The sequence below is a fragment of the Pongo pygmaeus genome, chromosome 16, assembly GCF_028885625.2.
Source record: "Pongo pygmaeus isolate AG05252 chromosome 16, NHGRI_mPonPyg2-v2.0_pri, whole genome shotgun sequence".
Taxonomy (NCBI): Eukaryota; Metazoa; Chordata; class Mammalia; order Primates; family Hominidae; genus Pongo; species Pongo pygmaeus.
Window position 1 is genome coordinate 21,569,665 of NC_072389.2, and position 22,383 is coordinate 21,592,047.

General features: G+C 46.6%; 1 protein-coding gene, 1 long non-coding RNA gene and 1 pseudogene across 2 annotated transcripts in view; 1 reads left to right on the top strand and 2 right to left on the bottom strand.

Annotated features, from left to right (window-relative positions):
• Positions 1-10,746, top strand: part of LOC129014662 (uncharacterized) — a 47,223-nt gene extending 36,477 nt beyond the window's left edge. The window contains exons 20-22 of the long non-coding RNA XR_010124053.1: positions 5,726-5,832; positions 6,504-6,601; positions 10,249-10,746. This is a non-coding gene — a long non-coding RNA (uncharacterized LOC129014662). The remainder of the gene's footprint in view (positions 1-5,725; positions 5,833-6,503; positions 6,602-10,248) is intronic.
• On the bottom strand, positions 1,619-8,632 carry LOC134738373 (golgin subfamily A member 6-like protein 7). Its single transcript, XM_063653146.1, has 9 exons — positions 8,488-8,632; positions 6,828-6,956; positions 5,985-6,014; positions 5,669-5,719; positions 5,487-5,580; positions 5,298-5,404; positions 3,970-4,028; positions 3,500-3,641; positions 1,619-3,202 (listed from the first exon to the last, which is right to left on the bottom strand). Exons 1-9 carry the CDS (start codon positions 8,569-8,571, stop codon positions 2,042-2,044), a joined length of 1,857 nt encoding a protein of 618 aa, XP_063509216.1. The 5' UTR covers positions 8,572-8,632; the 3' UTR covers positions 1,619-2,041.
• Positions 10,747-20,300: 9,554 nt separating the features above from the next.
• LOC134738292 (C-terminal-binding protein 1-like) lies at positions 20,301-22,024 on the bottom strand (annotated as a pseudogene).
• Between the last annotated feature and the right edge of the window lie 359 nt (positions 22,025-22,383).

The window sequence follows — 22,383 nt, forward strand, 5'->3', positions numbered from 1 at the left end:
TGTCAAACCTACAGCCCTCAAGAAGACTTTGGCCAAATCCATGAGCTGCTCCCTCTGTTAAGAAGGAAGCACAGCTGAAGCATGAGGAGGGTGGTAGAGCGTGTGTGCTCTGGCCCATCTCCCCACAGTCTGACCAGAAGAAAGGGTCCTTTCAGCCAGGCTTGCCCAGGCTGGGGTTGGAGTGTCAGTATCAAGCCAACGTCTTCTTGCTTAATGGGTGAGCCCAGCTGCTCCCGTGCAGCTGCCACCATAGTGAGGGTGAATCAGCAGGAGGCTCCGCAGCACTTTCAGGCTCAAGCTGCCTGGTGAGATCTACTCTGTGGGCTCTGTAGGCTGGTAGAGGCTTCCAGGAGGAGGAGGGGATGCAGCCATCAGTCCCCACTCCTGGGAGCCGTATTTCTGAAAGCTTGGGTATACAGTAAATATTAGGCTGTGGGCTGGTTTATCTATGGATTTCATGTGGGAGGGTTATAGGTACAAGCAGTTTAAAGATGGAAATTTTGAGAGAGCAGGCAGGGATTTAGTGCCGGGTAAGGCAAGCAGTCTTGTCAAAGTAGCTCTTTTGGGGAGGCCAGAATCCTGTACCAATGTCCTCAGCAGGTTCATCAGCTGCTGGGGGAGTGCCGGACAGGATGAAAGCACAGGAGAACTTTCTGGATGATAGAAATGTTCCATATCTTCGAAGGAGGTGGGTTACATGGGTAATACATTTGTTAAAAGTCATCAAAATGTAAACCAGATCTGTGCATTTCATGGAATATAAATTATACCTCAAATCAGAAACATTTTTAAAAAGACAGATGGGCTGGATGCAGTGGCACATTCCTGTAATCCCAGCACTTGGGGAGGCTGAGGCGGGTAGATCACCTGAGTCAGGAGCTGGAGACCAGCCTGGACAACATAGTGAAATCCCGTCTCTACTAAAAATATAAAAATTAGCCAGGGGTGGTGGCACATGCGTGTAATCCCAGCTACTTGGGAGGCTGAGGCAGGAGAATTGCTTGAACCCAGGAGGCGGAGGTTACAGTAAGCAGAGATTACACCACTGCACTAGAGCCTGGGCAACAGAGCGAGACTCCATCTCAAAAAAAAAAAAAAGTTTTCAACATTCATTAAAGGCAGAATAGCTTGTTATAGATTAGCCTCCCCACAGGAACAGTTAGAAAAACTGGACAAAAATATGTCCCCCCTCACCATCAAAAACAATTGTTGGAAGGTAATTGGAGACCTCAGCCAGGACTTGAGTGACCAGGCCTAAGAGGTGACCCTGACAGTCTGTAGTGCTTTCCCCCATTTGGTGATTGGTCAACAGTGGAGGGCTAAGAGGCTAAGAAACTGAGTATGAAGTGATAGTTAAGAGGCTGGAGAGCCTAGCTGAATGTTTGGCACTCTCACAGGGCTGAAATGACATAATGAGAATTTGGGTCCCAGTAAGGAGATGGGACCTTGGTGGGGATCCTGGAAGGGCCACCCCTAAGAATCCAAAAGAATAAAAAATAGACCAGCTGTCACAAAAACTAAAACCTGCTTTGAGCCAGCTTAGTCCCAAACTAGATGAAGGTGATCTGCTTAAACGCCAATTGTGTGCCATAAAGTCAAAGTCAATACTCTCTGGAGGCAGATAAAAGTTTACTAGGCATGCCATAAGACAAGACAACACAAGACTAAATGAGAAAGACCAAGAAAAAAAAAAAATAGAAACATACATAGATATTAGAGTCCTCAAGTAGAAATTTTTTTTTTTTTTTTTTTTTTTTTTTTTTTTTTTTTTGAGATGGGAGTTTCACTCTGTCAGCCAGAGAGGAGTGCAGTGGTGTGATCTCGGCTCACTGCAACCTCAGCCTCCCACGTAGCTGGGATTGGTGATCCCCCCGCCTAAGCCTCCCAAAGTGCTGTGATTACAGGTGCAGGCCACCGTGCCCGGCCAGTATTTTGCCACAATTTAAAATAAATTTTCTTTTTTCAAGTTTGTTCTCAGACGATATTCACAAGGTCACGTGGCGGCTTACACTTCTGTAGGCCTTGTTGACAGTGCCGGCTTTTAGATACTGATGATCTTCATCTTTCTCTTGTCTCCTCGGTAGAAGAATGGGATGCAGGAGGTGCTGCCTAAGACTGGGCACTCCTGGGCATTCTTCCTTCCACCAAGCAGCTGCATGATCTGCTGTGCAGTGCAATTGTCATCAGGAGAACCCTCCGTGGCCTCTCGTGCAGGCTTCACGCTGCCAGGGTGGCTCGTATGATACAGATCTTCGGAGGGAGGGAGCCAGGGCTCTGAGCACCGCTCCTCCTGCATCTTCTGCTCTCCCGTCCTCTCCTTCTCCCGCATCTTCTCCACCTGCCCCCGCGTCTTCTCCTCCACCTGCCCCCTCATCTTCTCCTCCTCCTCCTGCATCTTCTCATCCTGATCCCACAGCCTCTCCTCCTTAAATCGCAGCCTCTCGTCCTGCTCCCTCATCTGCTCCTCCTGCATCCGCATTTGCTCCTCCAGCTCACACATCTGCTCCTCCTGCTTCCGCATCTGCTCCTCCTGCTTCCGCATCTGCTCCTCCTGCTTCCACATCTGCTCCTCCTGCTTCCGCATCTCCTCCTCCTGCTTCCGCATCTGCCCCTCCAGGTCGCGCATATGCTCCTCCTGCTTCATCATCTGCTCCTCCTGCTTCCGCATCTCCTCCTCCTGCTTCCGCATCTGCCCCTCCAGGTCACACATATGCTCCTCCTGCTTCATCATCTGCTTCTTCTGCTTCCGCATCTGCTCCTCCTTCTTCCGCATCTGCTCCTCCTGCTTCCTCATCTGCTCCTCCTGCTTCATCATCTGCTCCTCCTGCTTCCGCATCTGTTCCTCCTGCTTCATCATCTGCTCCTCCTGCTTCATCATCTGCTCCTCCTGCTCCCGCATCTGTTCCTCCTGCTTCATCATCTGCTCCTCCTGCTTCTGCATCTCCTCCACCTGCTTCCGCATCTGCCCCTCCAGGTCGCACATATGCTCCTCCTGCTTCCGCATCTGCTTATCCTGCTCCCACATCTGCTCCTCCTGCTTCCGCATCTGCTCCTCCATCTCGTGCAGCTCCTTCTCCTGCTTCCGCAGCCTCTGCTCCTGTCTCCACATCTTCTCCTCCTGCTTCCGTAGCTTCTCCTTCTGATCCCGTAGCTCCTCCTCCTGATTCCACATCTTCTCCTCCTGCAAAGTGTTGGTTTGAACCTCAAAAGGAAATAGACTCATAAGCTAGGTATATAAATGTAATCTATAAAATAACGGTTTTAGTCTATGATTCTTTAAAAAGAAATTTTAAGCCCTAACCCTGAGGTTTTCTGATTTCCCAGGCATGGTCCCAATTTGTAGATTTTTAGCACACTCTAGAGGATTCTATGGTGGGACCAGAACAAGGACCCAAATTTTCCAGCTCTTGGCTGGAGCCTCCCCATACCCTGCATGATCCCTAGACCATGGTCCCAGCTGGATAGGGCTCCCACATCCCCCGGGGCTGCCACTGCTCACCTGTGGCAGCAGGATTTTGCCCGTCTCCAGTTTCCTTTTTAGCTCCTTGATGTGGAGCTGGATCTCAGACTTTTCAGTTTCTACGAGTCGAAGTTTTTCTTGTAGTTCGGCATTTTTCTCCTTCAGCTCCTCATTGGTTATTCTATGGCCGGAGGCAATAGAGAAAGGAATGAACGAAGAACAGAAAGGACCACTTTGGTGATCGACCCTCTACCCTCGCCCCACAACCACAGAACCGTGGCACTAGAAGGGACCCAGGAATTAAAAGTCCCAGGTGGCAGGCCAGAGAGAAGACATGAGTTGCCTGAGGCTACCCCATGAGTCAGTGGCACAGCCGGCACTGGAGCTTCCCTGTGCACACATGCAAACCTGTATGACCCCCTGCCATGCTCACCTGTACCCCCCACCTCCCAGCACACCACCCACGCTAAGGGCTCTCAGACCTCCCATCCCACCTTCCCCTATCCTACGTGTTCCTGTACAGCTCCAGACTCAAAGCGTCCCTCTCCTTTGTTAACTCCTTGATATACTGCAAATAGAGAAAGGTCAAGTCAGGATACAGCAGGCAGAGGAGCAGCTGACCAACCAGTGATGACAGCTACAGTGACTACTCCACAGTAACACTTGCTCCCTCTCAATCCCACCTGACATGTTCTCAAGGCATTTGCAAGTCCATGGTATAATTTTTTTTTTCTTTTTTTTTTTTTTTTGAGATGGAGTTTCATTCTTATTGCCCAGGCTGGAGTGCAAAGGCGCAATCTCACCCCACGGCAACCTCTGCCTCCCGGGTTCAAGCGATTCTTCTCCTCAGCCTTCTATGTAGCTGGGATTACAGGCATGTGCCACCACACCTGGCTCTCACTTGTTTTTCAAAGAACTCAGTAAGGGTGGAAGGGACAGGGAAAAAGACTGAATTGTTAGGTGGCTAACAGGGGCCCAGAGAGATGAGAAAATTTTACTATTACTGTATACAGCATTATTACAGTAATGCTGCTATAGATATTATTACTACCACTGTTGGAAACTTTATTGAGTGCTTCACCAGGCCCTAAGCTAACAATCCCATTTAATCCTCACCACCACCATAGGAGACAGTTATCATTATCACCTCTATTGTGTAGATGAAAAACATGGGGTATTAAAGGTTAAGTGCTTGCCTAAGATCACTTAGAGCTGGGATTTCAACACCCAGGTATATCTGATTCTCTAAACCCATTCTTTTGGTGGGGGTAGGGGCACAGATAAGGAGGAGGAAATTAATCCTTTGTTGATTTTTGAAAGAACGATACATTGGCATAGTCCAAACCTCAGAAGGTACAGAAGGGAAATATCTCCCCCCAATACTGTTCCTCTCGCCTGAGTTTTTTATGAATCCTTACAAACATGTTTTATGTATATTACCATAATACGTACACACACAGAGACACACACACACGTACATGTGTTCCCTCTCTCTACACAAATGGTAACATACTAAAGATACTCTTCTGTACCTTCATGGTACAAGTACCCTAACCCCCACCTAGGATTTGACCAAGGGCACAGCCAAGTATGGGCAGGGTGGGCACTTGGCCTCGGAGCTCTGTGTCCAGTGCTCGCTCCCCACAGCGCCCCGCAACTCACTCACAGCAGCTGACCCAGCCCCAACCTGCCTCTAACAACCACACACAAAAGCAGCAAGAAATGGCCCATGCTGTCTTCTGGGCAGGACACTGCATCCTGCAGAAGGGACCTTTAGTGTCATTCCTCCATCTGTGAAGCTGGGCTCCCGGGGGACCGGGTAGGTGGTTGGACTCACCCTGTCTGCCTTCTTGTGCTGTGTGGACACAGCAGACAGACCCCGCTGTAACTCTCTTGCAAAGTTCCAGGAATGATGCAGGCAGCCTGCCAGATCCTTGGATTCTTCTGGAATGAGAGAGGTTGAGATGCAGCCCAAAGGCCTGTGAAAATGCCAGGTTGAAGGATGATGGGATGCCCAGATTCCCACCTTCAAATTTCCTAGCAGCATCCTGGCTGTAATAGAGCGCTGTCTCCAGTTCAGTTTTCTGACACATAAGGATTCGTATGGTATGATCCTGGGCCTTTGGGAGAAAAGACAAGCAAGTGCTGAAAGAGAAGCAAAGAAACCTTCTCCAGATGACAGGAGGGAACTTCACACCCTCCACTCACCTCTAGCTGCCTCCTTAGGGCTTGCTGATATTGGTGGCTTTCCTGCTTTTCCTATAGGAAGAGGAAGACAGAGCTCTTACTAGAGGGAGGCAGAGATGGCACAGCAAGAGACATGCCCCCAGAATGGCACCACTGCCCCAGGACAGGCCCACCCATGGGACCAGGTTATCAGGGACCCTGTGGGGACACGGTGGAATCTGGGAGGTGAGCCTTCCTCCCCATACTGGGAGTAGGCGAGACGAGACTGGGGCCTCTACATCTGAGTGCCCCCGAAACCCAGCAGACATGTCGTGAGCAAAGAAAGAAACCATGTTACTTCTTTCAGCTGAGCTCGGTTCTGTTGTTTCTGTGGGGAGAGTCAAAGGAAGGTGACTGAGGGTAGCCCCTCGATTCTATTCCCCAGGCCAGGAAGCGGTAGGCAGGGGTTGGGAATGGATTTTAAGGGCAAAGTTCTTAGACCCAATGGGAACACGAACTGATCAACTCTCCTTAATGCCCAAAGAAAAAGGATTTGGGTCTTTATTGGTTTTTGCCCACAGCCACAATACTGAAAGTCTGAAACTAGATTCTCCAGAAAAGACAGTAACAGAAACCTTCAGACATGGAATGTGAGAAAAGCCCACCCTTCTGCTAGCTTGTGATTTAGAAAGATGTGTTCATTCAACAAGCATTGAGCAAGCACATAGGGGCCAGGGACAGTTCTTCCCAGCTGGGATATAGGATGGAAAAGGCAGACAGGAGCCCTTGGCCCCAAGGTTTCCATTCTAGTGAATCTTTAAATCCCAGAGTCTCAGAGCAAACAGAAACCTCTAATACTCTAACTCTACCTCCTCAGGAAATGGAAGCCCAAAGAGGAGAGGAGTTTACAGCAGGCCCTGGACTAGAGATTAACACAACAACAACAATAACAAATCTGATTTAAGCTTCACACATGTAAGTAAAACATTACCACCCCTATTTTACAGATGTGAAAATAGAGGTCCAAAGAACTCAAGCAATTTGCCGTAAATCGTGTCCCTCGCAGATGGAGAGAGAGGTAGGATTCAAACCCAGAATTCTTAACCAGTACCCAGCAGTTCTTCCTTCCACAATCTCAACAGTTACCCTCGACTTCCCCTTGTGCCCCTTGTCCTCAGGAGACCAGCCAGCCACGACTCACATCCTCAGGTGAATGGTAACCACCAGAAGTGGTTTTCTCAGGGTTAGTGCCATTATTTATTTTCTTCTGTTTGCTGTCGGTTGCTCCGGTACCAACACCAGCACTGTTCCACTGATGATCATCTGTAAACTGTGGAAAAGAGGAGCAGTGATACTCATGAGAACTACAAGCTCCTACAGTCACTTTACAGTTTATACAAAATACTCTTATAGACTATCTGATTTAATGCCACCGACAACTGTACAAGGTGTTGTTGCAATCACTTAGTGACTGAGAGAGATTGATACCATGGCTAAAAGAAAGGCAATAATGGAACCGAAACTCATTCTTCTGCCTCCGAGCTCTGGGATTTTGCCACAAATCAGCAGCTGCCAGGGACCAAAACCAGAGGCAGAGGTAGAAAAGTAAAAGTCACGTATCCTCAGGGCAGAAGGCAGCCTTTCTGTTAAATCTGGGAATTGAACAGAAAGAGGACAACCCAAGCTTCATTTTGGAGAGAAGTCTGCTAGTCTCTTAGAAATATATGTGTGACTGTCATCCCTAAGAACATTAATGTTTTGTCTCTCTCAAGAGAATCAAGGGAAAGTGATGCTTCAGAAAGATGCCCCATATGTATCCTGTGGCACTGAAAGTACCCCAGGTTGAGATGAGATGAGGAAGATTCAAGTTGTCAAGTTCAGTTTCCAAAGGTCTCTTCCACAGAAGATGAGCAAATCTCACTTCAAAGATCACTGACTGATGGGCACTCTGGTGCCAGAACCATGGAGAATTCAAATATGAGGCGGAGAACTTAGGAAAAACTGTTGAAGTCTCTCTGGAGAGTAGAAGCCTGGGAGAAAACCAAACCAAACCCGTTCTCCCATTGCCACCCAGAGACACTGTCAACATTTTGAGTTCACAAGGGAGGTGTAGGCTTTTCAAACAGTCAACTTCTGTGTTAAGGGAGTAAGGCAGCCTGAAACTTCTTGATCCTAGGTCACATGGTCCCCACTCCCCTTCCAGATGGAAATTTGTGCTGCAACCAGCGTAACCAGAAATGGGGTGAGAACACTTAGGGGATGGGTCCTAAGATCAAAGGCCAGTCTTGCAGCAGTAATGACAGTTCCCAGAGGGACTGTGCCGTCAGTACATTCCACTCCTCCGTGGGGTGGTGGGGGACGGGTGACATCAGTGCTATGCCCAAGTTGCCTCTTTGAGATTGGGTTGGGGTTCGCAGGGTTGGGACCCAGGTTCTTGGAGACATGAGCCCAAACAGCCCAAGGAGGTCAGCCATGGGGCAGCGGTAGGCAAGGGCAGAGTATGGAGTGGGGAGCCCCAGGAGTCACCTGCCCAAAGTCACCCTGGGGTGACTGGTGAGGGCAGGTGCTGGGGCATCCAGTTCCTTGGAAACATGAACCTGAAGGGCCCAGGGAGGTCAGTTTTCAGGCAAGAGGAGGTGAGGGCAGAGTACAGAGCAGGGAGTCCCTTGAGTCACCCGCTCAAAGTCAGGTGAGGGCAGGGGTTGGGGCTGACACAAGATTTTGGTTGAGGGAGCCCAGAGGCATTGGGGGGGCCCAGCCTGGTGTACCTCTGGAGTGACACGGACTCTGACAGCTGTTCTGCCATCAGAGGGGACCTGGGGTTGGGTTGGGGTGGGGTCCCGCAATCCTATGCGTTTTACCTTTTCCTTGGCCTCAGGCAATTTGCTCTGTTGGTTTTTCTCTGACATCATGGGGAGGGGAGGGAGGTGGGGTTGGGGCCACATTGGCGTGATCCAGGCAAAGGCAGTGATATGCCTCCAGTCACGTACCACGCAGCTATGTGACTGAGCCAGAGGAGGCGTCACCAGGGCTGCACTAGAATGCAGAATAGGGGTGTGGCCTTAATGCTCCAAGCCCATTGGTCAATGAGAAAGATGAAAGGGAAAGGAGGCGGGGTCAAGCAGCCACGTGTCATGAAGGTCCTGTGATGTCACAAGGAAAGGCGCCCATGCAACTGCTGTCCCCAGCCACTCTAGGAGAGGGGTGGGGCTGGCTTTCACTTTCTGAGCTTTAAAACTTTATCACCTTAATTGAGGTACAAATCCTATTATAATAGAAAATTTACAGCATGCTCGATGATTAATAAAGCTGGCTATATTATCCAACATTCCAATAAGGTAAAATAATCACAATAATTTCTCTTTTTTGGAAAAAGTTTCTCTTATTCTCCTACATTATTAAGGGTTTTTTTTTTTTTTTTTTGAAACTAGAGACATGTCTAATATATTTAAAAACACAAAGCTTTTGAGGTGGGTGTGATGGCTCATGCCTGTAAACCCAGCACCTTGGTAGGCTGAGATGGGTGTATCACCTGAGATCAGTAGTTCAAGACCAAAATGTTAGTATTTTAGTGTGTATTTTAGTATTGATTTTAGTATTGAATACATCATTTAGGGCTACTTGTAGCCACAGAAAGAATAAATCTGATTCAGTGACTTAAAGAAATATAGATTTCATTTTTGTCACTTAAAACGTGCAGAGGAAGGCAGTCCAGGGTTCTTTTCAGTTTCCTGATACTTTCTTAGCCATGTTTTTATTCTTTTGGTTACAATGTGGCTGCTGTTTTTCCAGGCCTTGGATTGCCTTCCAAAGAGGGAAAGAAGAAAGGTCGAAAGGCTGAGTCTGTCTCTTTTTAGCTGAAAAACGTAGATTTCTCAAAAATTTTAAGATTATACTGCAATTCAATTTTCATTCTTTTTTTTTTTTTTTTTTGAAACACAGTCTTGCTCTGTTGCCAGGCTGGAGTGCAGTGGCACAATCTCAGCTCACTGTCACAGCGTCCACCTCCACGGTTCAAGCGATTCTTCTGCCTCAGCCTCCCTAATAGCTGGGAGTACAGGCATGTGCCACCACGCCCAGCTCATTTTTTTTTTATTTTTAGTAGAGACAGGGTTTCACCATGTTGGCCAGGCTGGTTTTGAACTCCTCCAGAACTTGTGATTTGCCCACCTCTGCCTCCCAAAGTGCTGGGATTAGAGGCGTGAGCCACCGTGCCCGGCCTGCAATTTTCATCTTTTGGCTGCAAATAAGTTATGTCACTATTCTCAGCTTGGGGAGTGTTTAGCTCACATATTGCTTCCTCTCTGTTGACAGGTTTTAAGATTTATGAATAGGTACTGAATTTTATCAACTGCTTTTTTCTTTCTTGATTGAGCAATGTTTTTTCTTATCTTTTTATGTTGATAAGGTAACTTAACAGTGATTGGCTTTTGAATGTTTAACATTGCACTTCTGGAATTAAATCAACTTTGTTGTGATATGTGATTAATACCATATTATGTGTGGTTGAGATGGGCTTGCTCATATTTCATTTGGTAATTTTGTACTTAACGTTCACAAGAGAAAGTGGAGTCTAAGTTTTTCTTCTGTTTTTTTTTTTTTTTTTTTTTTTTGCCATGGAGTCTCGTCCTGTTGTCCAGGCTGGAATGCAGTGGCATGATCTTGGCTCATTGCAAGCTCCACCTTCCAGGTTCACACCATTCTCCTGCTTCAGCCTCCTGAGCAGCTGGGACTATAGACACCCACCACCACGCCTGGCTAATTTATTGTATTTTTTAGTAGAGACGGGGTTTCACCCTGTTAGCCAGGATGGTCTCAATCTCCTGACCTCGTGATCCACCCTCCTCGGCCTCCCAAAGTGCTGGGATTACAGGCATGAGCCACTGCGCCCAGACTTGTGAGGTTTTAATATGAAGTATTAAAGCTATGCTGTTTAGACAACTTGAGAAATGTTTCTTCTCCTATTTCTGACAGAGTTGATGTAAGATGTGTGCTATTTCTTCCTTAAGCATTTGGAAAGAATTCACTTATTAAGCCACGTGAGACTGTAGTTTTCTTTATAAGGTGTTTAATTACAGGTTCAATTACATATATTTGAATATTCATTTTGGTAACCTGTGTTTGCCAAATCAATTTGTTCATTTTATATAAAATTTCAAAGTTGTTCTATTATTCATTTATCTTTTTTAATATTTATAAGGTCTGCAGTTAGAGTTTCTGCCTTTTGTCTGTTTTCTTAATCAGTCTTGCTGGGGGCCATCAATTTTATTAGTGTTTCAGAAAAGCAAACTTTGATTTTATTCATCCCTTTACCATACTGAAAATGTTTTGCTTAATTTCCAAACTTATAGTTCCACTCTGATTAAATATTTGTATAACTAAAACTCTTTGGAATTTGTGTCTTCTCAATGATCAAAAATATGGTTAATTTTTATAAATATTGCTTCTGCACTTGAAAAGGATATGTATTCTGCATGTTGAGTGTAGTGTACCACGTCTCTCAATTAGATCGAGCGTGTTAAATGCATCCTTTAATGATTCTATTTCCTTACTGATGTTTGTTTATTTTTCAGTGGCTGAGACACAGATATTAAAGTTTCCCACAATGATCGTCAACTTATTTCTTTTTTTCGTTTGTTAAGCTTTGTTCTGTGTGTTTTAAGGTTAAGTTACCAAGCATAAACACATTTAGAATTCCTTTTTGTCCCTGCTGGTTGCACCCTTTTTTCCTTGGAAATACCCTCTTTATATCTCTCACATAGCTCTTTCATTAGAGTTTTTTTAATATGTAAAAGAAAATAAAGTCTTGGACTGCCAAACCTGTTATGCTAAGGGAGACATAAGTTTGGGATCTTAGTCATGCAACACTGCCATTCTTTCTCCCCAAAGAGATAGCTGCCATTTCACAATCCTGTGTGATGGCATTAGACATAAGCCAGGTCCCCACTACCACAAAGGCCACGTACCTCTCCATATGGCCCCCCTTACAAACTGTTCACAGGGACATTCCTTGCTAGCCCCTAAATATTTCAGGATCCATGTCCCCCTATAAAATAAGCATATGCCAGTTGTAACCCTGGCTCTGCAACCTCAGTTTAAGACGTAAAACTGAGTTCTATTCAATCTGACACTGACAATGTTGATTATAGGCTTATCTTCCCAGGTACAGAACAAGAAAATGAGATCAGTCACTCTTCAGGCTACCCTGAGATGGCTGCATAATTGACTCTTTCCTCCCTCTTTTCAAATGTTTACCTTATCTTTGTAAAAGATTTACTGAGCACTAATTAGAGCTTCCTAAGAATGTAACCACCCCTTCACTGCCTGCTCCCCCTCCCTTTCTTCTCTCCTGCCTGCTTTCTCCCTTTACATGCTGAGTTCCAAAACCCTCTTTGGAAAGCATGGTTACAGTAGTTTCTGTGGCTTGTGTTTTTTCTGGGTTGTTGTCAAATTGTGCCTCCACAAAGCTCTATTGATGCAGGCACTTGCCTCAGTGGGTGGCCCATTTTTTGTTTTGTTTTGTTTTGTTTAACAGATATAAATACAGTTACCCCTGTTTTTATTTACTTAGTCTTTGCTTTGTCAGTCTTTGACTGTCAATTTTTCTTTTTTAAAAATAAATTTTCTTGTGTATAGTTAAGGCTTACAACATGATGTTAAAGGTTATATATAGATTGTAAAAGATTCCTATACTGAAAGAAATTAACACACCAATCATTTCACATAGTTCCCCATTTCCTTATTGCTTTTGAGCAGTTGAAATCTACTCATTGAGCATGAATTTCACATACAGAACAATTTTGTTCCCTGCAGTCCTCATGTCATACATCTCTAGGCTTGTTCATCCTTCATACCTGCTACTTTGTATCCTTTGGCCTCCATGTCCCCAATTCCTCCCCTCTCCTACCTCTCCTGGTAGACAATGTTTTACTCTCTATCTCTGTAGATTTATTTATTTACATTTTTACATCCCACATATAAATGGGTTTATGCAATATTTGATTTTTTGTGTATGATTTATTTCACAAAGCATGATGTCCTCCAGCCTCATCCATCTTGCGGCAAATGGCAAGACCTTGTTTGTTTTAGGGCTGAATAATATTCCATTGTGTATGTGTGCCACAGTCTCTTTATCCATTTATCCATTGATGGACACTTAGATTGTTTCCATATCTTGGCTATTGTGATTAAGGCTGCAATGAACATGAGAATACAGTTATCTTTACAAAGTAATGATTTCATTTCCTTTGAGTGTATGCCCAGAAGAGGGATTGCTGAGTCATATGGTGGTTCTATTTTTAATTTCTCTAGAAATCTTCATACACTTTTCCAGAATGGCTGTATCAATCTGTATTCTCATCCATAGTATGCAAAAGTTCCCATTTCTCCGCACTCTTGCCAATATTTATCTTTTGACTTTTTGATAATGGTCATAAGGGGTGTGAGGGGGTATCTCAGTGGGTTTGATTTGCATTTCCCTAATGATCTATAATGCAGAACACCTTTCAGATACCCACTTGCTATTTTTATATCTTCTTTAAGGAAAGGTCTATTCAAGTTCTTTTTTTAAAACATTTAAAAAATTGGGTTATTTGTTTTGAGTTGTATCAATTATTTATATATTTTGGATTTTTTTTTTGAGACAGGGTCTTGCTCTGTTATGCAGACTGGAGTACAGTGGCACAATCACAGCTTACTTGACCTTCTGGGCTGAAACACTCTCCCATCTCAGCCTCCCAAGTAGCTGTGACTACAGGCGCACACCACCATGCCTGGCTAATTTTTAAATGTTTTGTTGAGACAGGGTCTCACTATGTTGGCCGGCCTGGACTCAAACTCCTGGGCTCAAGTGATCCTCCCACCTCAGCTTCTGAAAGTGCTGGGATTAAGGAGTGAGCCACTGCACCTGGCTAAATGTTGGATATTTCCTCCTAATTGGCTGGGTGCAGTGGCTCACACTTGTAATCCCAGCACTTTGGGAGGCCGAGGCACTTGGATCACTTGCGGTCAGGCATTTGAGACCAGCCTGGCCAATATGGTGAAACCCTATAATGGAGTTTTGGTTCCTTTCACTGGGAAATGAGGATCGTGACCATCCCTGCCAAGAAGGAGAGGAGATGGGCTGATGTGTGTTGTGAGTCCCAAGATGGTGAAACCCCGTTTCTACTAAAAATACAAAAATTAGCCAGGCATAGTGAGGCTGAGGCAGGAGAATTTCTTGAACCTGGGATGCAGAAGTTGTAGTGAGCTGAGATCGCACCATTGTTCTCCAGCCTAGGCAACAGAGCAAGACTTTGTCTCAAAAAAAGAAAAAAAAAAATTCACTTCAATAAATGGTGAGACCAGCTTTGCAAAGATGACGACGGTGAGAGAAGTCTAGCATGGCTGACTCCATCTTGCTTCCAGTCTCACAGGCCTGCTGTCTTTGCTCATTCCTGGGCATAGGCCAAATCAACCATGGGAGAAATTTGGTTCATAGTCTATTGTTGCCATTTCCAGTCCTTGGGGGTCCCCTCTTTCCACTCCATGCTTAGTTATTAATTTGTTACTCTGCTTTAAAATGTACTTTTTTTTGTAATCCCAACTACTCGGGAGACTGAGGCAGGAGAATCGGTTGAACCTGGGATGTGGAGGTTGCAGTGAGCTGAGATGGCACCATTGCTCTCCAGCCTGGGTGACAGAATGAAACTCTGTCTCATAAAACAAATATAACATGAAATGGTAACGTCTTTCTTTAAAACCAAAGAAAATATGTGCAGTGGATGTCTTCCTGTCACTTCGCACAGCCTACTGCCATAGCGCCTGAGCCCCAGACCCCAAACTCACTGTCCTGCTCGGGGACCCCAGACCACACTGGCCATTGAGGGCACCCCAAGTACTCTCCTATCCTCACCTCGCTCCTGCAGTAAATGGCTAAATGAATAAATCAGAAGTGAAGCCAAAAACAAAAATAAAATCCACATGTGGAACAGGAGAGGCGAGCAGAGGCCACAGTCTGGAGGCCTGGGCTGATACACTGCAAAGAGATGTCTCTGGGTGCTGCCTGCGGGGTGCAGTCTGCCATTCAGAACACACTTAGAGAAGCCCTAACCATTAAAGAGCACCCATTCCTGAGTCCCCTCCCTGCCCACAAAACTTGCCTTGAAACACCCTAACCTCAGCCTTTGGGGAGGTGGATTTCAGTGATAACTCCAGTCCTTCCATGTGGCTGGCATTGAGTTAATTCAACTCCTTACTGCAATAACATGGCCTCAGTGAACTGGTTTTGTCAGTGCAGCAAGCAGGAAGAACCCACCGGGGAATTACAATGGTATTGGGAAAACTGGATTTCCACGTGCAAAAGAATGAATGATGTTATCCCAAGTGGTTGGGGATGCAATCATAGGGGTGTGGAAATGGTCCTCATGCACTGAGTCCATGTCTGGATGAGGCCACAGGTTGAGTCCAGGTGGGGTGAGTCTGAAAAACATCCCAAAAGGCCAATCTTAGACAAGAGTGACGTTATCTACAGGAGTCATTGGGGAAGACACAAATCTTGTGACCTCTGGCCACATGACTCCTGAGCAGTAAGGGATTACAGAAACTATGCCTGTATTTTCACAGAATTCAGGATCCCCACCCCAAATCCTAATCTTGTGGCCTTTCATTCATCTTACAAAAGTGGGTTCAGCTACTGGACAAGGACAGGATCAGTTTTAGGGAGGTTCTATTATCATCCTTGCTTCAACGTTAACATAGCAGACAAGCGCAGAACCAGAAATTAACACGTGGGAAATTATACACCACAAAAAGAGAGTACAATCCATGGAAGAACCAAGGGAATGGCAATAGCAGAATGTCAGGAAAGGACTTTATAATGTGTAGACCTTAGAGAAATTATGAACTGAGACAAGAATCCATTTGAATTCTTGGAAATAAAAAACGTAATTACCGTGTCAGCCAGGCTGGTCTCAAACTCCTGACCTCAGGTGATCCACCTGCCTTGGCCCCCCAAACTGCTGGGATTGCAGGCATGAGCCACTGCACCCAGCCAAGAAGTGACTATTCTTTCTCCATTGTGTCCTCTTGATGCCCTTGTCAAAAGTCAGTTGACCAGATATGTTTGGATTTATTTCTGAGCTCTCTGTTGTATTACTGTCAATTTTTCCATATCCTATTTTTCTTTGTTTTTGGGTTTTTTTTTGTTTTTTTTTTTGCTTTAAAAACTTTCTTCCCCTTTGGTCCAAGGCTTGGGAGAAGGCTGGAGGGTGGTTGAAAAGCTGCCTACTGGCTGGAGGGAGAGGGTCAGGCAGAAGCCTTGATACCAGGAGGTGCAGAGGAGCCCCTCAAAGACTGCTGGGCTCTGGAGGCCCTGGTTGTGCTTGCGGGTAGGCTTTTGGAAAAGAGGAGACTGGTGCAGGCGGGCCTGGGGGCTGGCTGGCCAGCAAAGGTAACTGCAGTGGTTGCCCGTCATCTTGAAGAGTTTCATCTTCCCATTTAGGAAATGGCTGTCCTGAAAGTCACAGAGATGAAGGTCTGTGTGGGCAGAACCCAGGGCATGCAGATCCATAAGGGTCTGATTCAGATTCTTCTCCAGGCGATGGTGGCTTTGATGGCATCCATGGTTTTCCCCACTCATCTAGAGATGGCTTCTGTGCACGTTGGAAGATGGTGCAGCTGGTTTTGTGCTTCCAAGAGACACACTGTGCCCTTGTGCTTCTATTGAACCAACTCATGGAAGAAGCAGCCAAAGCCCTCCAGAGCCACTCATTGTGGTTGAAATAGAAGCCCAGGGAACTGTAAGTTCTGGAGACCCACCGATACACATGGACCAGGCAGCTGACCACAGTTTCCTTCTTGGTGGAATCATTCTGACGAATCTGGGAGGTCGTGGTTGTTCTGCAATAAGGAGCTAACCTTATTTCTAACAACAATGGGGTTGGCTGGTCCTGGAGGCAGGAGATGGCTGAGAAGATGGTCCTGGAGGTTGTAACTGGAGAGGAGATTGGAGGTTAGGAGAGGCTGGAAGAGAGGGAGGGCTCAGGTCTGTCCTAACACTGTTGAAACAAGGGACAGATGTGTGGGACCACTGGGAGTGCTACCTGGACCTGCATTTTATTTATTTATTTGTTTGTTTGTTTATTTATTTATTATTGAGACAGTCTCACTCTGTCGCCCAGGCTGGAGTTCAGTGGTGCAATCTTGGCTCACTGCAACCTCTGCTTCCCGGGTTCAAGCAATTCTCCTGCCTTAGCCACCTGAGTAGCTGGGATTACAAGCTCCCACCACCATGCCCAGCTAATTTTCATATTTTTAGTGGAGACGAGGTTTCACCATGTTGGCCAGGGTAGTCTCCCACTCCTGACATCAGGTGATCCACCTCCCTCAGCCTCCCAAAGTGCTGGGATTACAGGCGTGAGCCCCCACGCCTGGCCTGGACCTGCAATTTTAATGTGTGTCTTTCATATGCAGAATACATCTAAGAAATGAAAAGAAATCTGATATATTTTCATTTTTGTGATTTTATTTTGTTGTTTGGTTTTGGGGTCTTTTTTGAAACAAGGTCTCACTCTGTTGCCTAGGCTGGAGTACAGTGGCATGATCATAGCTCACTACAGCCTCAAACTCCTGAGCTCAAGCGATTGTCCCACCTCAGCCTGGGGCTACATGTGCAAACCACCATATTTGGCTAATTTTTTTAATTTTATTTTTATGTATTTTTTGAGATGGAGTCTTGCTCTGTCACCCAGGCTGGAGTGCAGTGACACCATCTCGGCTCACTGCAAGCTCCACCTCCTGGGTTCATGCCATTCTCCTGCCTCAGCCTCCTGTGTAGGTGGGACTACAGGTGCTCACCACACTGCCTAGCTAATTTTTTTTTTTTTTTGTATTTTTAGTAGAGATAGTGTTTCACCGTGTTAGCCTCCTGACCTCGTAATCTCCCCGCCTTGGACTCCCGAAGTGCTGGGATTACAGGCATGAGCCACCACGCCCAGACTAATTTTTTTATTTTTAGTATAGACAAAGTCTCGCTATGTTGCCAAGGCTGGTCTTGAACTCCTAAGCTCAAGCAGTCGACCTGCCTCGGCCTCCCAAAGTGCTGGCAGAAGCCACTGAGCCTGGCCTGATTTTCATTGTTATATGCATCATTCATCATCTTTTCTCCCTGGCACTTTTTTTCTCTTTTTCTTTGTCCTTGATATTCTGAAGTTTCATTCTGTATGTGTGTGTGAGCATGTGTATACAGGCATACACACACAACGCTTTACAAGTTCTGTTCAGGTGTCAGTTCAGTAATTGCTAAATTGTTAATTTCAGTCATGACATTTTTTATTTCCAAGGATTCAAATTGATTCTTGTCTCAGTTGCTTCTCTATTTCTCTAAGGTCTGTGCATTATAAAGTCCTTTCCTGACATTCTGCTTCACCATTCCCTTGGTTCTTCCACGGATTTTACTGTCTATTTGTGGTGTATAACTTCCCCCACATGTGTTAATTTCTGGTTCTGCCCTTGTCTGCTAGGAGAGGCTTGTCTAGGTGTGTTTTGAATGGCAGACTGCTCCCCGCAGGCAGCCCCCAGAGACATGTCTTCGCAGCGTATCAGCCCAGGCCTCCAGGCTGTGGCCTCTGCTCGCCTCTCCTGTTCCCCGTGTGCATTTTCTTTTTGGCTTCTCTTCTGAGTTATTCTTTTAGCCATTTACTGCAGGAATGGGATGAGGATAGGAGAGTACTTGGTGTGTCCTCAATGTTCAGTGTGTTCTGGGGGTCCCCGAGCAGGACAGTGAGTTTGGGGTCTGGGGCTAGGGCGCTATGACAGTAGGCTGTGCGAAGTGACAGGAAGACATCCATTTTGCACACTTTCTTTGTTTTTTTTTTTAAAGAAAAACATTACCATTTCAAGTCCCTGGGGGTCCCCTCTTTCACTCCATGCTTAGTTATGAATTTGTTATTCTGCTTTAAAATATATGTATTTTTTGTAATCCCAGCTACTCGGCCGACTGAGACAGGAGAATCGCTTGAACCTGTGAGGTGGAGGTTGCAGTGAGCCAAGATCATGCCATTGCACTCCAGCCTGGGCAACAGAACGAAACTCTGTCTCAAAATACATTTTTTTTTGTTTTGATTTTAGTATGTCTAATGATGTTCTATAGAAGAAAGAGATGTAGCATGTGGTCATGCTGCTGTCTTGACAGTGGAATTTTTGTTGTTGCTGGTTTTTGTTTTGAGACGGAGTCTCGCTCTTGTGGCCTAGGCTGGAGTGCGGTGGTGCCTTCTTGACTCACTGCAACTTCCACCCAGGTTCAAGTGACTCTCCCACCTCAGCCTCCTGAGTAGCTGGGATTACAGGCACCCACCACCACGCCCAGCTAATTTTTGTATCTTTAGAGGGCCAGGATTTCACCATATTGGACAGGCTAGTCTTCACCTCCTGACCTCAGGTGATCTGCCTGTCTCGGCCTACCAAAGTGCTGGGATTACAGGCATAAGCCACCGTGCCCAGCCAACAGTGGACTGCTTTTGTCTGTCTACTCTGTGAAATAGTAACACCTCGCAGCCCAAGAGCTCAATATGGATCTAGACCAGAGTGAGGTTGGCAGAGGTGGAGCGGCATTGGGGCCTGAGTTCAGGTCCTCCAGCTCACTCTGACCACACTGTGTGGGGTCTTCTCTTGTGCCTACTCAGCCCTGGATGCTGGTGTTGGCTGAGATGTCCACTCCTTCAAGGGTTCTGCATCTCTGGTGCAAGTTCCATTGTCTCAGCCTCAACTTGTCCTGGGCCCGGCCCACCCAGCTGACTGTGTCCTGTCTTGCAGTGGCCAAGTCGCTCTTAAGAGGTCTACAGGCAGTTCTGTGAGGCCACTGCCTGAGGCCACCCTGCTTAGTAGCCTCACTGTCTGTCTCTTTTTTTTTGTTTTTCTCAGATTTTTATTTCTTTAAAATAATTCATACAGATGGTTACAATCACAAACATGATTTTAACCAATATCTTGCTAGCCTACCACATCAGCAGGATGGCACTGGTGCAAGCGGGGATGCTGCCACCCTCTGTGTCCCCAGGACAGAAGTTGATGGGCAGCGGGCAAGCTGGGCAGCGCCCAAGCTTTTCGTCTTGGAGCTGCTTCGTGATGCTGTCTTCATTTGGAACAAGGGGGGGTTCATGCCAAAATTAGGAAAAACAGCCTTTGTTTTGTTTTTCTAAATTATTCTGAAAATAAGACAAGCAGGTAGAAAAAACAATGCACTCTGTGGCATAAAAAAAAAAAAAAACGGGAAGGATTCATTGTCCTGAGAAGTTTGCCAACTGCCTCATTCCGGGGCATGTTCCAACATAAAAAAAAAAAAAAAAAAAAAACCCTCAAATTGACTTCCGAATGCTCCTTCAGGTTTTCTTTTTGTTGACAGCTAAGCAAACAGATCTTTGTAATGTTCTAAAAACTGTACACAGACAAGAATGTTCGTGGGAGAATAACTACTGACTTCTGCTTAATGAGGAAGGCGAAGGACACAGGGCAGAGCGCCCATAAGACTGATGACGACAACCGACACGAGGCCCAGCGCTGCCCCCTCTCACCTCCTGACAGCCCGGACAGTCTCTGCAGTGCCAGGGCTGCCACACAGGTGTCTCCTCCACACACTCTGGTCTGAGGGTTTCCGGGCCCTCCGCCCAGGCGCCCGGGCTGGAGAGATCCTCCGGGGCTACAACTGGTCACTGGCGTGCTCTCTATCTGCCTGGGGCTTGACGGTTTGGCCAGGAGAAGGGGCCCCTGTGGGGCGGGTGGGCCACAGGGGTCAGGCTGTGGGATAGGGACACGGCGATGTGCAGGATACCTTTCACAGCAGCTGGGATGTCAGTGGGAGCCACTCCCACCACGCCCTGAGGGTACATGTAGGTGGCCCCGTTGAGCTCAGGGTGCACAATGGCGGGGTCCACGCTGGCACAGTGGGTGGCGGCCGTCAGATGGTCCTTGTTGACACAGTTCTTCAGCCTGTCTGGGATACGGCTCTGCGGATCTCCTGCGCCGCCTCCTCTGGCATCTCGGTGGATGCCTGCTCGCTGTGCCACGCAGCATGGGGGGTGCAGAAGAGATTGGGTGCAACCTTCGGGGGCCCTGGCTAAAGCTAAAGGGTTCTGACTCATGCACGACCAGGGCCTCGCCGCGGATCTGACCCTCCTTCAGGGCCTGGGCCAATGCCTTCTTGTCCACCAGGCCGCCCCAGACAGTGTTCACCAGTGTTCACCCTTGTCTCACTCTAAAGAACAGCAGCATTCCAAAGGAAAGCGGCAGCCAGGCGCAGTGCTTCACGACTGTAATCCCAGCACTTTGGGAGGCCAAGGTGGGTGGATCACTTGAGGTCAGCAGTTTGACATCAGCCTAGCCAACATGGTGAAAACCCATCTCTACTAAAAATACAAAAATTAGCTGTGTGTGTTGGTGTATGCCTGTAATCTCAGCTACTCAGGAGGCTGAGGCAGGAGAATCGCTTGAACCTGGGATGCAGAGGTTGTTGTGAGCTGAGTTGATGCCACTGCACTCCAGCCTGGGTGACAGAAGGAGACTCTGTCTCGATGAATAAATAAACAAATAAAATAAAGGAAAGCAACATAAACTGTGTTGTGTGTACAAACAGTTTAGGCACAGTGAGCCACTTTTATTAGGTAGGGAATGGTGACACACCTCTCTAAACCCAAGTTCCCAGATGCCAGCTTTGCAAGCAGCCCTCTCTGAGGACAGTAGTCTCAGACCTGCTATTCTAATTCTTCTGAACAGCATCCTAGACAAAATTTCTAATTTTTTTTTTTTTTCCCTGCTAGGGAGTCTTACTCTGTTGCCCAGGCTGGTCTTGAACTCCCGGGCTCAAGCAATCCTCCCACTTCAGCCTCCCAAAGTGCTAGGACTACAGGTGTGAGCCACCACATCTGGCCAGGTTCTACTTTTTAATATTTAAAACATGAAATAGGCTTGGCACGGTGGCTCACCCCTGTAATCCCAGCACTTTGGGAGGCTGAGGCAGGCGGATCACTAGAGGTCAGGAGTTGGAGACCAGCCTGGCCAACATGGTGAAACCCCGTTTCTACTAAAAATACAAAAATTAGCTGAGTGTGATGGCAGATTCCTCTAATCCCAGCTGCTCGGAAGCCTGAGGCACTTATACCAGGGAGGTTGAGATTGCAGTGAGCCAATAACATGCCACTGCACTCCAGCCTCAGTGACACAGCGAGACTCTGTCTCAAAAAAGAAAAAAAAACTAGATGGTGTCAGTGATTTCTATTGCATCAGGTCTGGAGGCACTCTGTACCTGATTGCTCCACTTTTAGTGGTGCTAAGTTCAAATAATTCAGGTGGTGAGAAACTGACTCCTTCACTGCAAACATCCCCCATCATCCTCTCATCTAATACGGTATTTTCATCCATTGCCATCTTTGCCTCAATAAATTAATTAAATACCACAAAATGGTGATTTTTTTTTTTTTTTTTTTTTTGAGATGGAGTCTCACTCTGTTGGCAGGCTGGAGTGCAGTGGCGCAATCTTGGCTCACTGCAACCTCTGCCTCCTGGGTTCAATTGATTCTCCTGTCTCAGCCTCCTGAGTAGCTGGGATTAAAGGCACGCACCACCCCACCCAGCTAATTTTAGTATTTTGAGTGGAGACAGGGTTTCACCATGTTGGCCAAGATGGCCTCGATCTCCTGACCTTGAGATCTGCCCTCCTCAGCCTCCCAAAGTGTCATCCTAGGATTATAGGTGTGAGCCATGGCGTCCAGCCAAAATGCTGATTT